The 20,062-nt window shown below is 40.6% G+C and overlaps 1 protein-coding gene across 2 annotated transcripts in view; it reads left to right on the top strand.

Moving 5' to 3' along the window:
* ryk (receptor like tyrosine kinase) overlaps positions 1 to 20,062 on the top strand; it is a 348,374-nt gene that overhangs the window by 163,829 nt on the left and 164,483 nt on the right. For both annotated transcript variants that reach the window (XM_072255833.1, XM_072255834.1), the window contains exons 7-8: positions 17,505 to 17,605; positions 18,516 to 18,596. In XM_072255833.1, the coding sequence (XP_072111934.1) occupies positions 17,505 to 17,605; positions 18,516 to 18,596 (182 nt within the window). The remainder of the gene's footprint in view (positions 1 to 17,504; positions 17,606 to 18,515; positions 18,597 to 20,062) is intronic.

Genomic DNA, 20,062 nt, shown 5'->3' with positions numbered 1-20,062 from the left:
ACCACAGGCATACAAAGCAGCCTCCTGCCCCCATCTTGGCCACTCTGACCACATATCTGTCATGTTAACACCAGCATATAAACCACTGCTTAAACGTGTGAGAGCAGAGAAAAGAGAGATAAGGGTCTGGCCAAAAGGAGCAGCCTCAGCACTACAAGACTGTTTTTTTGCACACAAACTGGGATATATTCAAAACAGCAGCCTCCCATGATGACCATACAGACATTGAGGAGTATGTGGAGGCAGTAATCAGCTACATAGCCAAATGCATGGAGCATGTCACTGTGATGAAAACCTTCACTGGATGACAACAGAGGTGTGTTCACTACTGAAGGCCTGTGACACAGCCTACAGACTGGAGGACAGGAGCTTAGCCAGGTCTGCGCTTTCACTAGGGATCAGGAAAGCGAAAAGGGCTTACGCGGGCAAAATACATGGACACTTATGTGACACAGGTGACACCAGACGGATGTGGCAGGGAATTAAAGCTCTGACAGACTACAAGATCAGGCAGAAAACTGATGACAGCGATGTCTCTCTACCAGACTGGCTTAACAATTTCTTTGCCCGCTTCGAAGCATCAAACACTACAGCAAGGGGGAGCGCCAGTCCCTTTTTGCCATCTGACCAGCCGGCTCCAATCGTTGATCCAGAGCAAATCGGAGGACCCTTGCTAGGGTCAACCCACGAAAAGTGGGAGGTCCCGACAACATCCCTGGACGTGTGCTCAGGGAATGTGCTGATGTATTAGCAGATGTCCTGACAGACATTTTCAACATCTCCCTGAGTTAATATTGTCCCCAGATGCTTCAAAACCTCCACAATCATCCCTGTAGCAAAGAAATCAGTTGTAGCCTGTCTGAATGATTACCATCCCGTTGTCCTGACCCCCATAGTGATGAAATGCTTTGAACGGCTTGTCAAGCCTCATATCACAGCCAGCCTCCTCTCATCGCTGGGCTCCTGTACAGTTTGCTTATCGTCCAAATCGCTCTACGGAGGACACAATATCCACCACACTGCACACAGTTCTCTCTCACTTGGACAACAAAGACACTTATGCCAGAATCCTGTACATTGATTTTAGTTCAACATTCAATACCATCATCCCACAGAGACTAGTGGAGAAACAGTCGCTGCTTGGCCTTAGCACTGCCATGTGTCGCTGGATTCTGGATTTCTTGACAGAGAGACCACAGTCAGTCCATGTTGGCAGGAACATCTCTGACTCCATCACACTGAGCACTGGATCCCCACAAGGCTGTGTGCTTAGCCCATTGTTGTTTACACTGCTAACACATGACTGTGCAGCCAGGTTCAAGGAGACCCTGATCATTAAATTTGCAGATGATACCACAGTGGTGGGGCTCATCAGCAGAAATGATGAAACAATGCACAGGGAGGAGGTCAAACACCTAGAGAGCTGGTGCAGGGATAACAGCTTGATGCTTAATGTCACCAAAACCAAGGAGATGATCGTCGATTTCAGACGGTCTCAGCCTGAGCACACACCCCTCAGCATCAGCGGCTCCACAGTGGAGAGAGTGGATAACATCAAGTTCCTTGGGGTGCAGATCTCGGACAATCTTACCTGGTCCAAGAACACCACTGGGATTGTGAAACGGGCCCAGCAGAGATTGCACTTTCTGAGGAAGCTTAAGCAAGCATCTCTCCCCACTAACATCTTAACTACATTCTACAGAGGCGTGGCTGAGAGTGTGCTGACCTTTTGCATCACAACCTGGTACTCCAGCTGCAGTGCTGTCGACAAAAAAGCCTTGCAGAGGGTGGTTAGGGGAGCAGAGAAGTTTATTGGGGTCTCCCTACCTTCTGTCCAAGACCTCTTTCAGAGTCAATGCTTCCAGAAGACACGGTACATCATTAAAGACCCCTCACACCCTCTCCATGAACTGTTTGTTCTTCTGCCATCAGGCAAACATTACAGGAGCATCAAAACTAAAACCACAAGGCTACTAAACAGCTTCCTCCCACAGGCAGTCAGACTGCTAAACAGCAGCTCTACCTGCCTCTGCTTTGGACACTTATAATTTGATTTTAACTGACATGTAGCAGTTGTGTTTTACTATTTATTGTTATGTTTATTATTTAGTGTTGCATTTGTTATGTTATGATTGCACTGCTCCTGAGAAACGCTGTCTCATTCTGCCCTGCAGAGCTGATGTACGGTTAGAAAGCCAATAAAGTTTTTTGATTTGATGTGATTAATAATGTCACTCGCTATAATAATCATATTACTCTAATTTGTCTACATAAATGCTGCACCATCTGCTATTAACTGCTGGGCAACCTGTAGTATAACCCCAGGAAAATGATCACCTCTTTCTTATGTCCAAGTTCTACCCATATGGCTATATTTCAAGATCCTTCCTGGATCTGCTCACCATATCCTGCATTGATATTCTCCTTATGCTATCAGTGTTGGGATTCAGGAAAACCTCAAGGCATTTTACAAGTATATGAAAAACAGGAGGATGACTCAAGTTAGTATAGGAACAAATGGGAATAGAAGAGCAAACAAGTTTGGAATTGGGATAAGATAGGGGAGGCCATTAACAAAAACCCCTTCAGTATTCACCCTTGAGTGGCACCTTGATGTGTGTGAGAACAATGGAAATCAGGCTAGTATGCTTGAACATGTCGATGTTAAGAAAGAGGATGCTGGTCCGGTGACATCATCGTTCAGAACAGCAGCTTAAATCAATAACTCCTCTGGAAAAACACATATTTTGCCCTGTTAATCCATCAAATATAAGATCTTTCGAAAATATCTGAATTGATAAGGGGCACAAGAATGGGGAGAAAGAATGGAGATTAAAAAAAAGCATCACTGCGGAGCCTATGGATGAGAGAGGTGCAGCACGCAGCTCTCCTACACGTGTGTGTGGCGGCGAGGCTGACGTGGGGCCTCGTGCAGGCGAAGCGGCAAATACGATAAAGATTCTGGAAGAGATAAGGGAAGTCCAAAGAGATATAAAACAGCAACTCAATGATATAAAATAAGAGCTTCCCAACGTCAATCAGAAAATAGCGGTGGCAAAGACTCGAGTTGACAAGGTGGAAGATTGCGTGCAAAACGTGGAACAGATACTAAGTAAGACGATAAAAATATTAAATCAACAGGAAAGCAAATTGCTTGACCAGGAGGGAAGATCGCGAATGAAAAATATCAGGATTTATAATGTTCCTGAAGAAGCGGAGGGATTGTCGATGACAGACTTTGTAGACAAGCTGCTGCGGGACGCGCTGGAGGTTCCCCTGACTATGGAGATTGAAATTGAGAGGACGCATCGTTGGCTCGTCCCCACAGCCTCCTGGAGGCAGAGAAAGTAAACCGCGCCCAATAGTACTTAGATTCCTTCGATTCAAGAGCAAGGTGGAGATGCTACGAAGGGCCTGGGGTAAAAAGAGGGTGTTTTGGAACGGGAAGTTAATATACTTCGATCATGATTACCCCCTGGCGGTCCTACAGAAACAGGAGGAATATTCCGAAGCTAAACGAATGTTAAAACAAGAAAAGATTAAATTCCAAACCCCATTCCCTGCTAAACTGAGAGTATTTTACCAGGAAGGGATATGACTATATCAGACAGTGGAAGAGGCGACTACAGACATGAAGAACAGAGGACTGCCCATTAGCCTGGTCAAACCAAGGGAAAGTGTGGCTGAGCAGTTATCCTGATCTGCTTGTGAAATAGTGAGAGAACCGAGAAAGCGGGACGGGAGCAGAAAGAGAGAAGGATATTAGGAAGAGACTCTGAGTTCTCCAAGGGCAGCCCTTACCTCCTCCAGAAAAGCCATAAGGTTTGGCTAACTTTAAAAGTGCTGATAAACTAAACGGAAGCAAAAATAGACGGTGATATACCTATCTTGAGAAATACATATTATAATGTGGATTTTATATTGCTCAATTTTTTAAAATTCATTTATTCATTCCTTTTTCCCCACCTAAATGAGAATATATACATGGGAGGAATACACAGGGAAATCATTTCTGTGTAATGGATATAGTTTTTTTACCTTACTTTTATAGGTACTGTAATGGGGACCCTCAACTCGCAGGTAGGAGGGGCTATCCCCCATGGCTGGACTTTTCTTGTAGCTGAACCCAGGGTCACCTAGAGACCCCAGCCTTAGAATCATACCTTCGTTACTTTTTTTTTATTATTAGTGTTTCTTGGCTCTTACTTGTTCAGGGAGTAGATTGATTAAGTTATATTCTGCAAATTTCAATGATTTACTAACAAATACATATACATGGCTAAGGACAAAATAAAGTTCATTTCTTTTAATGTCAGTGGACTGTTGAATACAGTCAAGTGCAGTAAAATTCTATCAAAAGTGACAAAAGAACAAGCCCATGTGGTATATTTACAGGAAACTCACTTAATTGATAATGAGCATGGAAAATTAAAGAGAAAGGGCTTCACTAATTTGTTTTTCTCCTCATATAAATCAGGACGTAGAAGAGGAGATGCTATTCTCATCTCAAACAAACAAAATTTTGAAAAAGTATTCAAAATGGGAGATAAGGAGGGCAGATATATTCTGGTAAGGGGGAATATAGACGGAAATCCAGTTACTTTAGTGAATATATACGCACCCCCAGGAAGTGATATTAGTTTCTTCCAGAAAATTACTAATATTATGGTAACAGAAGCAGAAGGTCTGTGTGGGGGAGACTTAAATTTACAATTTAAATTTACAATTACAACCAAAGTTAGACTCTTCCAATAGAAAAACTTATGAAACGAAGTCCTTACATAGGAAAATTAACACTCTTTTTGAGGATGTTGGTCAAATTGATGTATGGAGGAACCTTTTCCCCGACAGAAGGGATTACACTCATTATTCTGCCCCCCATTCTGTATATATAAGAACAGACTATTTCATGACATTTGGAAAAGATGGAGACAAAATAATCACCTGTGGAATTGGGACAATAGATTTAAGTGACCATGCACCGATATATTTATCTGTTAATTTTGACCTACAACCAAAGAATGCTATTTGGAAACTAAATTCAAGTCTACTCAATGATCCCTATTTTAAGGAACAAATTAAAAAAGAAATTGGTCTTTACTTAGAATTCAAAGATAATGGAGAGGTTTCACCTCCCATTCTATGGGATACTCTGAAGGCTGTCTTAAGAGGGAAAATTATAGCAATATTCATATAAGAAAAAAATAAGGAATAAAACAGAGGAATTTCAAAATAAGCTGAAGGAACTAGAAAAAAACACAAATTGAGTTTGGCACAGGATACACTAGAGGAAACTAAAAAATTAGAAATGAAATTAATAGGTTGACTACAGAAGAAATTACAAAAAAATTAATGTTTCTGAAACAAAGACACTATGAAAGTGGATCTAAATCTATGAAAATACTGGCGTGGAAACTGAAAAAAAGATAGCAGAAAATATAATTCATAGAATTAGGGATCCAAGAACAAAAGTGATAAAGGAAAAATAAGCTAAGTGAAATTCAAGAAACTTTTGAAATGTTTTACAAAACTCTATATTCCAAAGTTCCAGGGGGAAGCATAACCCAAATTGACACCTTCCTGAATTCTTTGGTTACCCACTTTTAGCAAAGAACAAAATAGAACGATGACAGCTGACATAACAGAAACTGAACTAAAAACTGCAATTAGTAGGCTTAAATTAAGCAAGTCACCAGAATCAGATGGATATACGGCAGAGTGGTATAAAGAGTTTAGAAGTGAGTTAATTCCTGTTTTACTCTCCACACTCAACTGGGCCCTAAAAGAGGAGCAAATGCCACCCAGCTGGAAGAATGCGATAATCTCATCTATACCAAAAGAAGGCAAGGATAAAATGGAATGTGGGTCGTTTTGACCAATATCTGTTCTTAATGTGGATTATAGAATATTTACCTCCATCATGGCCAAACGATTAGAAGAGTTTCTACCCACACTGATACATAATGATCAGACAGGTTTTATACAACAACGCCAAACACAAGACAATATACGAAGGACATTTCACATTATGGATCATATTTTAAAAAATGAAATTGAAGCGATAGTGATAAGCATGGACACTGAAAAGGCATTTGGTGTGGTTAATTGGAATTTTCTTTACAGAGTTTTACATAGATTTGGTCTACATGACAGAATTATTAAAACTACACAGGCACTATACGACAATCCTACTGCCAGGATTAAAAACAATGGATATTTATCTAATAGTTTTACCCTAGAAAGGGGCACGAGACAGGGTTGTGCCTGGTCATCGCTACTCTTCACATTATATCTGGAACCATTAGCTCAATATATCAGACAAAGTGAAGATATCAGGGGAATTAAAGGGACAGAGCATAAATTAGCCTGTTACGCAGATGACATTTTGATCTATCTAGGGCAACCTTTACGTATACTCATAGAAACATAGAAAATAGGTGCAAGAGTAGGCCATTTGGCCCTTCGAGCCTGCACCGCCATTCAGTATGATCATGGCTGATTATCCAACTCAGAACCCTGTACCAGCCTTCCCTCCATACCCCCTGATCCCTTTAGCCACAAGGGCCATATCTAACTCCCTCTTCAATATAGCCAATGAACTGGCCTCAACTGTTTCTTGTGGCAGAGAATTCCACAGATTCACCACTGTCTGTGTGAAGAAATTTTCCTAATCTCGGTCCTAAAAGGCTTTCCCTTTATCCTCAAACTGTGACCCCTCGTTCTGGACTTCCCCAACATCGGGAACAATCTTCCTGCATCCAGCCTGTCCAATCCCTTTAGGATTTTATACGTTTCAATAAGATCCCCCCTCAATCTTCTAAATTCCAGAGAGTATAAGCCTAGCCGATCCAGTCTTTCATCATATGCAAATCCTGCCATCCCAGGATGAACGTTTTTTGTGCTCCCTCTATGGCAAGGATGTCTTTCCTCAGATTGGGGGACCAGAAGTGCACACAATACTCCAGGTGTGGTCTCACCAAGGCCTTGTACAACTGCAGTAGTACCTTCCTGCTTCTGTACTCGAATCCTCTTGCTATGAATGCCAGCATACCATTCGCCTTTTTCACTGCTTGCTGTACCTGCATAATGACACCGAGGTCTCGTTGCACCTCTCTTCCTAATCGGCCACCATTCAGATAATAATCTGTTTTCCTGTTTTTGCCACCAAAGTAGATAACCTCATATTTATCCACATTAAATTGCATCTGCCATGAATTTGCCCACTCACCCAACCTGTCCAAGTCACCCTGCATCCTCTTAGCATCCTCCTCACAGCTAACACTGCCGCCCAGCTTCGTGTCATCTGCAAACCTGGAGATGCTGCATTTAATTCCCTCATCTAAGTCATTAATATATATTGTGAACAACTGGGGTCCCAGCACTGAGCCTTGCGGTACCCCACTAGTCACTGCCTGCCATTCTGAAAAGGTCCCGTTTATTCCCACTCTTTGCTTCCTGTCTGCCAACCAATTCTCTATCCACATCAATACCCTACCCCCAATACCGTGTGCTTTAAGTTTGCACACTAATCTCCTGTGTGGGATCTTGTCAAAACCCTTTTGAAAATCCAAATATACCACATCCACTGGTTCTTCCCTATCCACTCTATTGGTTACATCCTCAAAAAATTCTATGAGATTCGTCAGACATGATTTTCCTTTCACAAATCTATGCTGACTTTGTCCGATGATTTCACCGCTTTCCAAATGTGCTGTTATCACATCTTTGATAACTGACTCTAGCATTTTCCCCACCACCGATGTTAGGCTAACTGGTCTATAATTCCCCGGTTTCTCTCTCCCTCCTTTTTTAAAAAGTGGGGTTACATTAGCCACCCTGCAATCCTCGGGAACTAGTCCAGAATTTAAAGAGTTTTGAAAAATTATCACTAATGCATCCACTTTTTCTTGGGCTACTTCCTGAAGCATTCTGGAATGCAGACCATCTGGCCCTGGGGATGTATTTGCCTTTAATCCCATCAATTTACCTAACACCACTTCCCTACTAACATGTATTTCCCTCAGTTCCTCCATCTCAGTGGACCCTCTGTCCCGACTATTTCCGGAAGATTATTTATGTCCTCCTTAGTGAAGACAGAACCAAAGTAGTTATTCAATTCATCTGCCATGTCCTTGCTCCCCATAATCAATTCACCTGTTTCTGTCTGTAGGGGACCTACATTTGTCTTCACCAATCTTTTTCTTTTCATATATCTATAAAAGCTTTTACAGTCAGTTTTTATGTTCCCTGCCAGTTTTTTCTCATAATCTTTTTTCCCCTTCCTAATTTAGCCCTTTGTCCTCCTCTGCTGGACTCTGAATGTCTCCCAGTCCTCAGGTGAGCCACTTTTTCTGGCTAATTTGTATGCTTCTTCTTTGGAATTGATACTATCCCTAATTTCTCTTGTCAGCCATGGGTGCACTACCTTCCTTAATTTATTCTTTTGCTAAACTGGGATGAACAATTGTTATAGTTCATCCATGCGATCTTTAAATGCTTGCCATTGCATATCCATCGTCAACCCTTTAAGTGTCATTTGCCAGTCTATCTTAGCTAATTCACGTCTCATACCTTCAAAGTTACCCTCCTTTAAGTTCAGAAGCTTTGTTTCTGAATTAACTATGTCACTCTCCATCTTAATGAAGAATTTCACCATATTATGGTCACTCTTACCCAAGGGGCCTCTCACGACAAGATTGCTAATTAACCCTTCCTCATTGCTCAATACCCAGTCTAGAATATCCTGCTCTCTAGTTGGTTCCTCGACATGTTGGTTCAGAAAACCATCCCACATACATTCCAAGAAACCCTCTTCCTCAGCACCCTTACCAATTTGGTTCACCCAATCTATATGGAGATTGAAGTCACCCATTATAACTGCTGTTCCATTATTGCACACATTTCTAGTTTACTGTTTAATACCCTCCCCAACCTTACTACTGCTGTTAGGTGGCCTGTACACCCTTAGTGTTATGCAGCTCTACCCATATCGATTCCACATCCTCCCGGCTAATGTCCTTCCTTTCTATTGCATTAATCTCCTCTCTAAGCAATTGCTCTCTCAGCAATGCTACCCCACCTGCTTTTCTTTCATGTCTATCCCTCCTGAATATTGAATATCCCTGAATGTTGAGCTCCCATCCTTGGTCACCCTGGAGCCATGTCTCTGTGATCCCAACTATATCATATTCATTAATAACAATTTGCACTTTTAATTCATCCACCTTGTTACGAATGCTCCTTGCATTGACACACAAAGCCTTCAGGCTCGCTTTTACAACACTCTTAGCCCTTATACAATTATGTTGAAAAGTGGCCCTTTTTGATTTTTGCCCTGGATTTGACAGCCTGCCACTTATACTTTTCACCTTACTACTTTTTGCTTCTACCCTCATTTTACACCCCTCTGACTCTCTGTACTGGTTCCCATCCCCCTGTTGTGAACTAACCTCCTCTCTCCTAGTCTCTTTAATTTGATTTCCACCCCCCAACTATTCTAGTTTAAAGTCATCTCAGTAGCCCTTGCAAATCACCCGCCAGGATATTGGTCCCCCTAGGATTTAAGTGTAACCTTATAGGTCAGACCTGCTCCAATCCCTCAGCCACGCATTTATCCTCCACCTCATTGCATTCCTACTGTCAGTGTCGCGTGGCACAGGCAGTAATCCGGAGATTACTCTTTACCTAAATTGATGCAATCCTTTGAACAATATGGCCAATTATCAGGATACAAGATCAACACAGATAAAACCCAACTACTTTCATATAACTATAACCCACCAAGAGAAATTGAAAGTAGATATTCTTGGGCATGGCAAGCAGAGTCCATCAAATATTTGGGCATCATTATGCCAAAAGATTTGGCAAAATTATCAGAATGCAATTAATAGCCTATATAAAAAATTAAGGAAGATATAACAAGATGGAACCTAATTCCTTTTCTTGGTCGCAGTTCAAGGATTGAATCTATTAAAATGAATATACTGCCCAGACTACTATATCTCTTTCAGACCCTACCAATACAGATTAACCAAAATCAATTCAATGAATGGAACTAGATGCTATCAAGATTTATATGGCAAGGTAAAAGTCTCAAAACTTTGCAATTAGCCAAGGAAAAGGGGGGATGGGGCCAACCTTCTCTTAGAGATTATTATTTTGCAGCACAGTTGAGAGCCGTGATATACTGGTGCAACCCATCATATGACACTCAATGGAAAAACGTTGCGGAGAGGACACTTTTCATCCCCATACAGGCAATTTTGGCTGATAACCTACAAAGTTACATAAATAATATTGACAACTCGTGGGTGAAATGGACTCTTAAAATATGGAAAACTATTATAAAAGAATATAAACTAGAGAGAGACATTGCAATTCTTAAATGGTGTGCATGTGACTTGGATTTTACGCCAAATAAACTGGATGCTAGATTTAAGGACTGGACAGCTAAAGGAATAACAGCAATTTGCAATATAATGAAAGAAGGAACACTTCAGTTTTGAAATGTTCATAGAGAAACACTTATTAGAAAAACAAGACTTTTACCAGTATTTACAGATGCGACAGTATGTTAATAGGACGGTTAAAAATGTTAAAAATGTAACCAAGGCAAGTGCATGTCTGATAGAGCTATTAGAAAAGCATATAATTTAGACAACGGTAGTAGAATAATTTCAAGCGTGTATAAGGGTTTGTCAAATCTTAAAACACATTCGACTTCATACATTAAAACAAAATGGGAGAAAGAAGGAGGGATAATAATATCTGAGGAAGACTGGACAATGATATGGAGGTATCAATGGAAGTGTACCAGTTCACAGAAATGGAGGGAGGTCGGGTGGAAAAACTTGATAACATATTTTGTTATACCCTCTCAGAAATCCCATTATGATAGTAACCACCCTGCTTGCTGGAGAAATTGTGGAAATCAAAATGCAAACCATTTTCTAGGAATGCCCTGTTATCAAAGACTATTGGAGTGGGATACATAATGCCCTACAAGACATCTTTAAATGTGAATTACCCTTAGAGAGTAAGACCATATATTTTGGGTATATACCTCAAGAATGGTTGAACAGAGATAGAAACATTTAACGAATGTACTGTTGGTGGCTGGTAAAAAAAAACCCTTACCAGGAAATGGTTATCACAGGAGAGCCTAACTTTTAAATGTATGGATGGAAATTGCAATGGACACTTACCAAATGGAGAAGATAACAGCATCTGTTAATCATAAGTTGGAACAATTTTATTCATACTGGAAAAAATGGTTTAACTACTTAACACCTCATAGGCCCAATTTTATTCTCAGGAGTCTATAATATGTTGTAAAAAAAAATCACTCCCTACTCTGTACATAGTTTTCTTCTTTCGATTGTTATTTCTTTCCTCTCCTTTCTATAAGTGTATACCTCAGATAAATATTATGTGGAGATTAGTGACAAATATGAATGTATGATATATATGTGCAGTATCTGAAATGCATCTTATGGAAATATTTGTTTGATGATGAAATTCAATAAAAAAAATAAATTACGAAAAAAAATAAAGAGGATGCTGGAACTTTTGAAAAACATTGGGATAATTTCCTGGAACAGGATAGGATACACCCTGTGTTACTATGCGAAGCGACAGAAGATGTTGTTTTGCCTTTGGCGATTATCTTTGCGCCTTCAGTTGCCATAGGATTACTACCAAATGTTTGGAGGGTGGAAAATGTAGGGATAACCCAGGGAATATTAGACCAGTGAGTTCTACTTCAGTGGTGGGCAGATTATTGGGAAAAATTTGTTAGAGACAGTAAATGTGAGCGTTTGGAGAAGCATAAGGATATTTGGCATGACTTTGTGAGGGAAAGGTCACATTTACGGTCTTGACTGAATTATTTGATGATGTGACAAAGCACATTATTGAAGTGGATGTGAATAAAGAATATGATAAGGTTCCCTGTAAAATTCAGGAGGCATGGGATCCCGGAAATCATGGCTGTGTAGATTCAGAAGGCAGAGGGTGGTTGTCGATGGAATGTATTCTACCTGGAGGTTGATAAGCAACTGTGTTCTGCAGGGATCTCTTCTGAGACCCATGCTCTTTGTGATTTTTCTCAATGATTTGGATGAGGAAATGGAGTAGTAGGTTAGTAATTTTGCTGATCATGCAAATTGGTGGTGTTGAGGATGATAAAGGTTGTCATAGATTACAGTGGGACTTTGACAGCTGAGCTGAGAATTCGCAGATGGGGGTCAACCCAGAACAGTGTGAAGTGATTCTCTTTGGAAGGTCAAATTTGAAGTCAGAATGCAGGGTTAATGACAGGATTCTTAGCAGTATAGTGGAATAGTGGGACTGAGGAATTTACATCTATTGATCCCTTGAAGTTGTTGTGCACGTTGATAGGGTTGTTAAGATTGCGTATGGTGTGTTAACCTTCATTACTCAGAGGTTTGAGTTCAAGAGCTGCAATGTAAGTTGCAGCTGTATAAAACTGGGTGTACATCTCTCTTCAAGAATACCTGACCAATAACACACACAAGGACATGAGCTGAAGTTGTGGCAAAGTACTTAACTGGAGGAGGGCTAATTAGACCATAAGACCATAAGACAAAGGAGCAGAAGTAGGCCATTCGGCCCATCGAGTCTGCTCCACTATTTTATCATGAGCTGATCCATTTTATCCTATTTAGTCCCACTGCCCCGCCTTCTCACCATAACCTTTGATGCCCTGGCTACTCAGATACCTATCAATCTCTGCCTTAAATACACCCAATAACTTGGCCTCCACTGCTGCCCGTGGCAACAAATTCCATAGATTCACTACCCTCTGACTAAAAATATTTCTTCACATTTCTGTTCTGAAAGGGTGCCCTTCAATCCTGAAGTCATGCCCTCTCGTACAAGACTCCCCAATCATGGGAAACAAATTTGCCACATCCACTCTGTCCATGCCTTTTAACATTCGAAATGTTTCTATGAGGTCTCCCCTCATTCTTCTAAACTCCAAGGAATACAGTCCAAGAGCGGACAAACGTTCCTCATACATTAACCCTCTCATTCCCGGAATCATTCTAGTGAATCTTCTCTGCACCCTCTCCAACGTCAGCACATCCTTTCTTAAATAGGGAGACCAAAACTGCCCACAGTACTCCAAGTGAGGTCTCACCAGCGCCTTATAGAGCCTCAACATCACATCCCTGCTCCTATACTCTATTACTCTAGAAATGAATGCCAACATTGCATTCGCCTTCTTCACTACTGACTCAACCTGGAGGTTAACTTTAAGGGAATCCTGTACGAGGACTCCCAAGTCCCTTTGCATCTCAGAACTTTGAATTCTCTCCCCATTTAAATAATAGTCTGCCCGTTTATTTTTTCTGCCAAATTGCATAACCATACACTTTCCAACATTGTACTTCATTTGCCACTTCTTTGCCCATTCTTCCAATCTATCCAAGTCTCTCTGCAGACTCTCCGTTTCCTCAGCACTACCGGCCCCTCCACCTATCTTCGTATCGTCAGCAAACTTAGCCACAAAGCTATCTATTCCATAATCCAAATCGTTGATGTACAATGTAAAAAGAAGCGGCCCCAACACTGATCCCTGTGGAACACCACTGGTAACCGGGAGCCAACCAGAATAGGATCCCTTTTATTCCCACTCTCTGTTTCCTGCCAATCAGCCAACGCTCTATCCACGTATGTAACTTTCCTGTAATTCCATGGGCTCTTATCTTGTTAAGTAGCCTCATGTGTGGCACCTTGTCAAAGGCCTTCTGAAAATCCAAATATACAACATCCACTGCATCTCCCTTGTCTAGCCTACTGGTAATTTCCTCAAAAAATTGTAATAGGTTTGTCAGGCAGGATTTTCCTTTAAGGAATCCATGCTGAGTTCTGCCTATCTGCATATGCCTCCAGGTACTCTGTAACCTCATCCTTGACAATCGACTCCCAACAACTTCCCAACCACCGACGTCAAGCTAACAGGTCTATAATTTCCTTTTTGCTTCCTTGCCTCCTTCTTAAATAGCGGAGTGACATTTGCAATCTTCCAGTCTTCTGGAACCATGCTCGAATCTATCGACTTTTGAAAGATCATCGCTAATGCCTCTGCAATCTCCACAGCTACTTCCTTCAGAACACGAGGGTGCATTCCATCTGGTCCAAGAGATTTATCGACCTTTAGTCTATTCAGCTTCCTGAGTACTTTCTCTGTCGTAATTGTGACTGCGCACACTTCTCTTCCCTGCCACCCTTGAGTGTTTGGTATCCTGCTGTCTTCCTCAGTGAAGACTGATGCAAAATACTTGTTCAGTTCCTCTGCCATCTCCTCATCTCCCATTACAATTTCTCTAATATCATTTTCTATCAGTCCTATATCTACTCTTACCTGTCTTTTACACTTTATATACTTGAAAAAGCTTTTAGTATCCTCTTTGATATTATTTACTAGCTTCCTTTCATAGTTAATCTTTTCTCTCTTAATGACCTTCTTGGTTTCCTTTTGTAAGGTTTTAAAACCTTCCCAATCCTCTGTCTTCCCACTAATTTTTGCTTCCTTGTATGCCCTCTCCTTTGCTTTAACTTTGGCTTTGACTTCTCTTGTCAACCACGGTTGCAACCTTTTTCCATTCGAAAATTTCTTCTTTTTTGGAATATACCTGTCTTGCACATTCCTCATTTCTCGCACAAACTCCAGCCACTGCTGCTCTGCTGTCTTTCCCGCCAGTGTCTCTTTCCAGTCAACTTTGGCCAGTTCCTCTCTCATGCCACTGTAATTTCCTTTACTCCACTGAAACACCGACACATCAGATTTCGGCTTCTCTTTTTCTAATTTCACAGTGAACTCAATCATGTTATGATCACTGCCTCCTAAGGGTTCCTTCACCTCAATCTCTCCAATCACCTCCGGTTCATTACACAATTAAGATGGAATTGGCTAGGAACTTGGGAGTGTATATTGGGAACAGGTGTTCTCTGGGAAATGTACATGAGAAATCTGGAGGTTGTTTAGGGGGCACTTGCATGGGATTCTGGATAGGCTTGTCCCATTGAAATGGAATAGATGGTAGAGGGAAGGAACCATGGTTGATGAGAGTGGTGTAATATTTAGTCAGGAGAATGGAGGAAGCATACTTAAGGTTTAGGAAACAAAAGTCAGACATGATTCTTGAGAATTGTAAGGTAGTCAAAAAGGAGCTGAAGAACGGACTCAGGAGAGAGAGAAGGGAACATGAGAAGTCTTTGGTGAGTAGGATTAAGGGAAAGCCTTTAACAGGAGAATGAGTAGATGGAGAATAGAGCTGCTCAGGGATAAAGGGGTAACACGTGCCTGAAGCTGGAGGAGATTGGGGAAATCCTTAATCCTTTAGTATCCACCAGGACTTGGATGGATGTGAGTTAAATGTAGAACAGAAGCATGTTGAGGCTAAGAAAGGCAATGCTGAAGCTTCTAAAAAACTTAAGAATGAATGGCCAAATGAATGCAACTGGAGGGTTAGAAGATGCAAATGTTTATTCTGTTGTTCAAGAAAGGTAATAGGAAGCATATTCCTTAGAATTATAGACTAGTGAGCCTTGCGTCAACAGTGAGCAGACTATTGGAGAGGATATTTAGGAATATAATTTACAAGCATTTGGAGGGTCATAGTCTTATTTGGCATAGTCAGCATGGCTTTGTGAGAGGCAGGTTATGCCTCATGACCATAATTGAGTTTTTTGAGGAGATAATGAAGCAAATTCATGAAGGTAGAGCAGTGGACATGTTGTATATGGGTTTTACGAAGGCCTTTGATAATGTTTCCCATTGTGTCCAGAATGTTGCAAGGCATGAGATCCACAGAAATTTAGCTGCCTGGATTCAGTTTTGGCTTTCCCATAGAAGGCAGAGGGTGAAAGTGGACGGAGTATAATTCTGTCTGGTGGTCTGCGACTGATGGTATTAGGCAAGGATCAGTTCTGGGACTCCTGCGCTTTCTGAGTTTTATAAATAACTTGGATGAGGAAGTGGCGAGGTGTGTTATTAAGTTGCAAATGGAAGCGTTCTGGATAGTGTAGAAGGTTGCAGTTGATTGCAATGAGATCCTGACAGGTTGCAGAGTTTTGCAGAGAAGTTTAGCCCTTAAAAAGTGATGTGATACACTTAGGAAGATCTAACTGAAGGCTACAAGAATCATGGAAAAGTTTTGAGTGTGGAGGAGCAGAAGGATCTTGGGCTCAAGATCCAGAGATCTCTTAATATTACTGTGCAAGTTAATACGGTGGTTAAGAAGGCATATGATGTGCCTTCATTAGGTGATGTTGAGTTCGAGCTGTGAAGAGATGTTGAAACTCTTAAGCTACACAAAGTATTGTGTTCAGTTCTGATCACCTCATTATAGGAATGATCTGCAACCTTTTGCGAGGATCCTGAGGAGATATACCAGAATATTGACTGGATAGGAGATCATGTCTTGAAGAAAGTTGTATGGCCTGGAGCTTTTCTGTTTGGATCAGTGGTGGATGCAAGGCAGTTTGATAGAAATGTATAAGATTATGAAAGGCATTGATACAGCATACAGCTGGCACCTTTTTTTCCAGGGCAGCTCTGACCAATATCAGAGGATACCAGTTAAGGTGAGAGGAAGAAAGTTTAAGGGAGATGTCAGAAGTATTTTCTTTTATACCGAGACTGGCCTGTGTATGGAACTTAGTCCCTAGAGTGGTGTTGAGGCTGATACAATAAGAAAACTCTAAGATAGGCAAATGGGTGTAAGAAAAATGGAGGATTATGAGCTGTGTAGGAGGGAAGGTTTAGATGGCTTGTCTAGGTCGTATAATCATCGTGGGTTGAAGGACCCATACTGCGCTATAATTTTCTACGTTCTATGTATGAGATATTACATAATTATTGAGCTAGTTAGTTAAGTATACTGCTTAATTATTGACCATAGTTATCAAAATAGTTCCATCACCAATCTGTTGTCAAACTCAGGCATGCTTTTGGCCAAGTTTTGGCTATGTCCATTTTCCAATATTAGCTTTTGTAAAGAATTTCAGGCACGTGCTGAATATGGTTTTCCTTTTACAAACTGTAATAATTAAGAGTTTAATATTTCAATGAACATCGGTTCTTATTGGTTCTTATTGTGAATGTTAAATTTTGCTAATGCCTGCAATCTCAAAATGAATACAAGTGAAAACAAGGTTTGCCTTTTGCTGCTTGACAATGTCAGTAAAGCCTTTTATCATTTTAAAAGTACATTCTCCATAGTGCAAATTAGCATGTGACTGCTCTAATAATTGCTTCTGTGCCACAATTTTTAGAATTACCACTTAGTTTCTAATGTTTTTGAAGAAATGCTGCTCTCTATTTGAAAGAGGGAAGAATTGTTTGATATATTTGACTGTGTTTTATTTTTAAAGAGCTGAATATACAAATACAAAATGACAATAGGCAGTTGCAGTGCCAATGTAAATTCAATTACTTCTGTCTTGTAATCTGCTGTTTTTGTTTATTTTGTCAGTATGAGTGAGAGTGGAAGCACGCAGGGCTTGTCACAGCCATCCACACAGACCACGCAGTATCTGAGAGCAGACACACCCAACAATGCAACATCCGTCACCAGTAAGGACTTTATTTTGGATAAGGAGATAGTCAGTTCATGGATTTAACTGTAACATTTACCAGCTTTGACTCGAAGGATAAAATTTATCAAATGATAAGCACTTTTCACCAGCATTCCATGTGAGACACTGCATTCTGACACTGTGACACTGTCATCTTTTTATACCTCCTCTTACATTGCCTCTTTATTCTCAAACAGCTATAATCCAGTTAGCTGAAATTGATTGATTTTAATTCTTTGTCAATTTATAATTACTCCATTGATTCTAAAATGCCCCCGATCCACAGACTTGTCATTTCTAGAAACGTTATAAGCTTCTTCCTTTGATTTAATTTTGGATTTTTGTGCCTTAAAAATATATCTTTTTTCAATTCAAACATTATTTCTTTAAATGCTAATCATTGCCTGAATACCTTGTGTTTTGCCATTAGACCCCAATCAACTCTCTTATTCCCTCAGTTTTCTTGTTTTAGACTTTAACCCTCATTTGTGTTGAATATCACTTTTAAACTCATGTATAATGGAAACTCTCCCTCATTGTCCAATTGACAACATTCTCATTAATTAACTATTTCTCAGTATACAAGAAATGATCCAAAATAACTTTTTCATTAGTTACTCAACTTACTGATCGAGAAAAGCTTCTCATACATTCCAAGCTTGGAACTTTTGCAAACTGTTCAAACATAGCCTATCAGTGTGCTTTATTGTACATGGTGGCAGAAATACAATTGTCTTGAATTTTGTACACTAATATAGATATAAACTTTTTTTTCTTCCTCTGAGTTTTGCATTGCTTGGGAGAAGTTATCTTAAAAATGGATATATTTATGACATGTTTGCATGGAATAAGTGCACTGTTAAAAGGGAAAATAAATATGTTCGTAACACTCCTATTTGTCCCCGCAGAAAGTGATCTGAAAGAACTTGCTGGGTGCAATCCTGAAGAAGAAAGACAAAACAGTATCACACAAGTTTCCAAAAAATCAGGTGAGCACCATCAACATTAGTGAATTAACTTAAGATGGTTTGAATAAATATACTAAAGTCCAGAGGTAATGCTAGTTTCTCCTATCACAATTATGCAGTTTCGAAATCGCTCCATAGGTACTTAAAAAATTAGTTTTATCTTTGGATTTTATGGACTTTTTTTATGTCATGACTGTTTTTGTTGTTCCCATTCTTCTGATATTAAATGACCATTACTGATCTTCCTTTCTGAACATTAGAACCCAAACAATCTATTTACTCTTGTGGTTATTTTCTTATCACTTTTTTATCATTTTGAACTTATCATTCAACCTCTTATGGTCCCAGAACACATCCTACACAGTCAAGAAAGCTCATCAACGCCTCTACTTTCTGAGGAGGCTGAAGAGAACTAGACTTTGCACATCCACACTCGTGTCATTCTACAGATGCGCAGTAGGTCAATCGGAGATCCGAAGCACGAGAAGACATAGTTCACTCAGGTTCATCGATTGAGTACATAAGGCATCAATTCACGTCGGTTTCATGTTTTGAGCAACAGCTAATCAACGACCGGCATTGATTGGCAAGGACAAATTAAAATAAGGCAGGTGCATGTAGAACAGCCACTGTTGGAGTGGACGGTGTTACAGTGGGGATTTTTAGGTTTTATCTCTTTGAGGCTTCAGCGAGGAGAAGATTGAATGAGAGAAAGTGAACTTTACATATACACACTCACGTCATTCTACAGATGTGCAGTAGGCCAATCAGAGATCCGAAGCATGAGCAGATGTAGCCTGTGGGTAGACTTTTTTTTTCACACAGTTTATTTACTGTTTTTCCTTCCTTATACTTCCTCAGTCAGAATAGTAGGGACGCCTGGCAGGATAGTGGAATGCTCCTCTTGCAGGATATGGGAAGGTAGGAAGACCTCCAATGTCCCTGATGACTGCACCTTCGAGAAGTGCATCCAGTTGCACCTTCTAAGGCTCCACATTAAGGCGTTGGATCTGGAAATAGATGAACTCCGGATCCTTCAGGAGACTAAGAGGGTGATAGATAGGACATATAGAGAGGTAGTTACATTCAAGGACCAGGACACAGGAAACTGGGCAACAGTCAGGAAGGGGAAAGGGGTTAAACTGCCAATGCAAAGCACCACTGAGGCCATTCCTGTCAACACCAAGAAAACCTCTTTGGAGACTGTTGTGGGGATGATCGAGCAAAGAAAAGTCAGTGGTAAGACCATAAGACATAGCAGCAGAATTCAGCCATGAAGACCCACCAAGTCTGCTCTGCCATTCCATCATGGCTGATCCTGGTTGCCACTCAACCCCACACACCTGCCTTCTTGCCATATCTTTTGATGCCCTGACTGATTAGGAAACTATCAACTTCCACTTTAAGTACACCCACAGAACTGGCTTTCACTGCAGTCCAGGCAGAGTATTTCATAGATTTACTACTCTCTGGCTAAACCTCCTCTG

Source organism: Mobula birostris, chromosome 4 (assembly GCF_030028105.1).
Source record: "Mobula birostris isolate sMobBir1 chromosome 4, sMobBir1.hap1, whole genome shotgun sequence".
NCBI lineage: Eukaryota > Metazoa > Chordata > Chondrichthyes > Myliobatiformes > Myliobatidae > Mobula > Mobula birostris.
Note: the sequence above shows the minus strand (reverse complement) of the source record. Positions and strands in the feature narration are given on the sequence as shown.